The sequence below is a fragment of the Fulmarus glacialis genome, unplaced genomic scaffold (assembly GCF_000690835.1).
Source record: "Fulmarus glacialis isolate BGI_N327 unplaced genomic scaffold, ASM69083v1 scaffold47880, whole genome shotgun sequence".
NCBI classification, from domain to species: Eukaryota; Metazoa; Chordata; class Aves; order Procellariiformes; family Procellariidae; genus Fulmarus; species Fulmarus glacialis.
This window is the reverse complement of record NW_009188001.1, coordinates 1-5,810: the sequence shown is the minus strand read 5'-3', so window position 1 is coordinate 5,810 and position 5,810 is coordinate 1. Positions and strand designations below refer to the sequence as shown.

The 5,810-nt window shown below is 37.5% G+C and overlaps 1 protein-coding gene across 1 annotated transcript in view; it reads right to left on the bottom strand.

Annotated features, from left to right (window-relative positions):
* Window positions 1-5,767, bottom strand: part of PNN (pinin, desmosome associated protein) — a gene marked incomplete at its 5' end in the record, with an annotated part of 10,059 nt that extends 4,292 nt beyond the window's left edge. Inside the window, 5 exons of the mRNA XM_009576980.1 lie at window positions 1,248-1,323; window positions 3,310-3,404; window positions 3,489-3,561; window positions 4,728-4,796; window positions 5,696-5,767. Coding sequence (XP_009575275.1) covers window positions 1,248-1,323; window positions 3,310-3,404; window positions 3,489-3,561; window positions 4,728-4,796; window positions 5,696-5,767 — 385 coding nt within the window. The remainder of the gene's footprint in view (window positions 1-1,247; window positions 1,324-3,309; window positions 3,405-3,488; window positions 3,562-4,727; window positions 4,797-5,695) is intronic.
* Window positions 5,768-5,810: the final 43 nt, after the last annotated feature.

Here is a 5,810-nt window from a genome sequence, read left to right as displayed (position 1 = left end):
GCCCTGTTTATATGTCCTAGACAGCCATATGCTCAGATTGTACAATAGTTGTCTAATAAAAAAAATACAATTTAGTGCCTGGACAACAAAATAGCTGTGTCATAAAACACCTCAGGCCTCTACTTTGATTTATAGTAAGTTTTTATGTATGAAGAGAACAATGCCTATACAAATTCTCAGAAAAATGTTGCAAAGAGCAGTAACTCCTCAAAGTCTCTTTATGCAAATACACACTACTATAAATTAGACAAAGACTCCATGTTTCTCATCCTAATCTACAGTTTCTTGTTATAAGGCACGCAGGCACAGAGAACTTTGGTCCTTTCTCATGTGCTACATGACAAGTTAGATAAAACAGCAGGATATCCAAATACTGAATCTGAAAGTAATCAATGCCAACACTGCAAGCCAGCTGTGCTAACACTACATAGAAAAGGTTTTGAGTTTAAAGACTTCGTATCTGGTTCCACTGGACTGCTGAAAGTAGAACCTTCAAACACTCTTTTTAAAATAAAGGTTATTAGTATTAACTGAATAACCCATTTAGGGCAACAGTAAACAAATACCATACCCTCCACAATTTAAAAGGGCATACTAGGAATAAAGTTACCACCATCGTATATACAAGTTTTTTGAAGTTACCACTAAGCTATGCAAAGCCTTCACTTCAGTACAATCGCATATTCATTTATTAAAAACAGGAATTCTTGTTATCTATACTGGGAAAGGGATGCCATTTGTAGTCAAACAGCATAATACAACCATACATTTCTGTGGACTTGGTTGTAATTTAAACATCTGGAACACATCAGTGTGGGCACTGCTTCAGCAATACTGAACCACCATTATTTACAGAAGCAGCCTATGACCTATTAAATAGTTACCTGATTAAATTCCATTTACTTTGAAATGATCCCCAAATAATGTAAACAAGAAAAAAGATAATCTATTTTGTTTTTCACATGTTTTAAAAATGTACAGCAATTAAAGCCGATCAACAAAACATTGCCTTTCCACTTCTGCAAGGGTCAGAAATAGTGTTGTAAAGTCATAAAACTGTTAAGAGTTCCTTTTCTGCCTCCCACGCCAATTCCACTAAATTCAACCAAACAAAAACCTACATGCCCTCTTACCAATTTGTTGCACCTGCAACCTACACCACGGGGAATTTTCATTCCTATTTGGAGCAGCTTAACCACACAATTTTACTTTATTATTTACAATCTGATAGAACTAAAAATAAGTACCCTCTCAGTAGCAACTGTGGACTCCTGCTTAAATTTTTGAAGAGTGCCCATCAACAAGCCAAATATACGTCGATTCCTGAATAAAAACAAAAAGAATTTTGAGATTCAAGTACTAAGATTTTTATTTGCATAAACAATCAGAGAAACTTTCCACCTCAGAGACATTTATTTTTAAAGGCTTAGTATTACTGAAGGCTCTTAGCAATAGAACACATATTGACTGTGCCAATAGTCAAGGCTATAATTTACAGTGACATATCATATTTTGCTTAAGAGTAAGACACAGCTCTTATCCACAACACAGCACAGTTCACGCCGGGAAAATGGAAGCCTGCACATTTTACATCTTGAAATAATGACACTAAGGAAATATTAAAAAAAAAAAAAAAAATCTGAAAGCAGAGAGTACTGAAGAAAAGGTTGAGTAAATACAGAGTGAGCTATCAATAAGGCAGTGAACAGGAAGGTCATTGGGCTTTCTGAAAAATGTATCTTCCCTGCCCTGCTCAGAGGATTAAGGAGAAGTGGAGCCACAGGGGAGTGAAAGCTTATCTGTCACAGTTTGCCTAACAATATCTTCTACAATGAGACACTGTGGGATGAATCCAGAATTGCTCTCCTCCAATTAAGTGATGTTTTGAGAAAACTTAAATAAGTAAAATTCTTCAAGGAATTCCCTTCTTCTGAACAAGAACTGATTTCTTGAATTTCACCTTTTCTGTCTTTCCATTTAATCCCAAATTCAGCCTTTACAGCAAGAGGCAGACTCTCTTATTCACCTTGAACTTTTACCCCACTAAGAGAGAAAGAAAATGCTACTCTCTTCACTCAGTACCACTCTACTACAGTGGCACAAACCTGACATGGAAAGGTAAAGGTACTTGTATATTGAACAGTAGAAATAAGAACAGATAAAGAATTGAGAGCTAGAGATTACTCAAAGTGTATTTGTATATGAATGACATCCCAGAAGACACTGAGCATAATCAAGAGCTCAATGGATGCTGTCCTCTTAAGGAGCCTCTTTTCCACCACAAGTCACACAGAGATCAATACTGGTTTTCTCATCTCCCCAGAAGATTACTGAACTGCAAAACAGTAAAACTACAATTCTGAGGAAACAAATTTTTAGTGCTTGAAGCTCTAGGAAGTCCACTGAGAATTTTGGAAGTCTTTCTGTGAGGAAAGCAGTTGGAAACTGATGATGGAAGCAATAGCAGTCTGTTAGTGGTGTTGTAACTGTAAAAGAAGCAAGCAAAGTGCCTTTTCTGTGCTAACTGATCTGTGGTCCTTATCAGAGAAGCTCTCTATGGTTCCTTATTCCAGCTCTCATTTTTCTATTTATTTGAGGTATGGGTTATTATTGCACCAGGTGAGCTGCAGACTGAAGTGGATGGAGTCCAAGAGGTTGGACACAGTTGCAGATTTGCTTTTCCAACACCTCTTCCCAATAGAACTGCATTTCAGTAAGAATTTTTATGAGCTACTCTGACACAAATAAAATATAGGAAAAAGGAGATATACATAGGAGTAATCTAAAAAATAGCAGCAAAAGGAAGGTCAGACTGTACACACAATAATGAGCCTGAAAGTAATAAGAGGGGGGGGAAAAAAAACCCCACACATGATGGAATTACTGTGTTTAATTAAAAAAAAAAAAAAAAAAAGGAAAAACCCACACCCAAACGCCTCCTTCAGCCAACAAAATAAATGATGTACCAAGATTGTTGTAACAGTCCAAAATGTTAAGTAACCAATGAAGCTATATATATTTCTGTCTTGCTCAAAGACAATCAGTTACAATAGCACTAGCAAACCTATTCTTGCAGGTGGCCTGAGAAGCAGAACCCTGTCAGTTACATGAAGTGTACGATGTGTTGTTACTGCTGTGAAGTATTTTGAGAGAATATTTTTTAAAATCAATTTTATACCATTATGGTACCTCTTCAACATCATCTTTGATACATAATAGCATCTGTATAATACTTTTTAAATCTAAAGCTACTTCCTATGCTAGCACTCAGAAGTACCACGTTAGGGACTAAAAGAGACTTCTGCATACCTTTGTTTTCCTTTCTCATCCATATTTTGATCTTGTATGAGGTCTCGACGTGTTCGCTCTTTGGAGGTAGCAACAACAGAAGATGGCAACGCTGGCTACAACAAAGAAAAACAAACTACTTTGTTCATGTTCCAGACAAGTAAGTTTCTTCCTGCACAGCTCCATTTATCATGTATTACCTTTTTAATATCATCATCCTCTGCGTCGCTTTCTTGGCGTGATTCTCTTCTTGTCCGACGTTCTCCACCCAGCCTGAGGAAGAAAAAGCATTAGTGGTCACTAGAGAACTTATACTTAGGACAGCGTCTGTTCTAACATGAGAAAAATACAAGTCAGCATATCTAGTCAGAAGAACCACCACTTCCAGTAAAAATCTCCCCACTGTTCCAACGACCAGTGAGTAGCATTTTACAGACAGAATCTACTGTTGGCAAAAATCAGTGAGAGAAAACAGTTTAAGTTTTAATACAACTTGCACAGTAAAAGTAAAACAGAAGAGCCCACATTACTACCATATTTGACTTTTTAGAATACCTTTGGAATGTATTTCTTGTTTTTAATGTTTGCACTTTTCTTTTTCCAGAATCTCTAAAATGGCTACTGGTGTAAGGGGATCGCCAGGCAGATTTAAATGCATCAAGATATAAAGGCTGGTATGATTTTTCAAATGGGAAATGCTATGTAAGTTACCTACCCAAATACCTAGAAAACAGGTGAGGAAGGGCAAGAGCACTTAGGACCTGAGAATTTGGATGAACTGAGGCTTTAACAAAGAACAACTAGGCAGTGTGTTAAAGAAAAGTTATTTTCAGCTTTCACTCTCAGCTTTGCGGCACAGCACTTTCCTACTGGTAAAGCCATTTCACAGTATTCATTTTGCGTTAACTCAAAAATTCAAAAGCAAGCCTTGCTTTAGTGAAGAACTACCATTGCACGTAAGTGCCCATAGAATGAAGCTCACTATAATCAGTCACATCTGACGGATCTGCATCCAGATGTGAAAGCTCAAAATCTGAGTCTATTGTCACACTGTATGCATTCAATTTATTCAACAGGAGATCTCAATCATCATTCAATTTGCATCTACTGTAAAACAAATCTGGGCTACTAAGCAGAATATAATATAGCAGACTGTACACCAAGTAAAACAGAAAATTCCAAGAATCTTTGTATTGCTGTATCTTTACGTTATTGCTATAATCTTCATATTGCTATAAGGTATGAAAAAACAAAAGATTCCACCACAGTCAATTGCTATCATCCAAATACATTTCCAACAAGTCTTGAAAATGTAATCTCTGAAGAAGACAATGAAAGTCATCAGTTATTAACAGTTATTGAATCTAAGTATCTTAAATTTACTGTTATATATTCTCATTCTGATAAAGCAAGTTCTCTGCATCAGTTTTTGCACCCACCTACTGGCTGCCCCTTCAAGATCCCTCTGTTTGGCTGGGGGTCCTCCTCCACTATCCGAGAATCCACGCCTAAAAAGGAAACACTTGTGATCTCAGAACAAGTTAGGGTAACCCCAAGTCCACCTTAAGCCTGCACAATCAAACTGTATTTTGGCTTTGTGGTCATAATGTAACAATAAATTTTACTCAGCTCTATCATCATTTACTGTTACTACTGCAATCAAGTGTTTAAACACACTGCTTGAGCACCAACTAATTTAAACTCAAACTTCTGCACTTATTTGAGTAGCTACACTAAAACAAGGAGCCCCATTATGTTCAAGTGTTCATATTTGCAATAATTTTCAAGATGTATTAAGCCTTAACCAGCAGCTTAATATTGAAATTCAACAAAGAATCCACTACATACTCCATTAAGAAAGAATTACTGAACAAAAATTGGCCTTTTCATTCTACTTGAGGGGGGGAAGGGGGAAAGGAGGGAAAAAGGAAAAAAAAAAAGGAAAAAAAAAAAGGAAAACCCACAACTAAACACTAGTGGTTTTACCTACATGTGTTAAAATTCTTGTCAACTTCAACTCTTTCTATTCTTCCTGGAACAGCTACCTACCAGTGTCTTAATTACTGAGAGACTGATTTTGAATGATTTCAAAAAGACAAGCTCCCAGGTACCACATAACACCTCCCTTAACTTCGATGTTCCCCCTTATTTTTCAGGCTAACAGGTGAAAAGGTTAGGGAAAACCACCAGTTTAAACCTGTTAAAACTCAGAATGAGAAGGTACTTTAAATTTCAGGCAGTGACATAAAACTCCAAATGCCCTGTAGGCCAGCTTTGGTGCCTGCTTACTGAGACAGCAGCACAATGAGCAACGGAGAAATACAAAACACCCCAATGTGAGGACAGCAAACCAATGCCAAGGTAAAGGGTGGCAGAAACCCCACTGCCCATTTCTGCAGCTCCTTACCTTAGCAATAAGCTCCCACGCCCTCTACCTCCACCAGGGCCTGTGATGGCTAACAGTCTGTTTTGAGGGGGCCTGCAAGAGACAGCGGGCGCTGTTAGTGGTACCTACCGCGGCC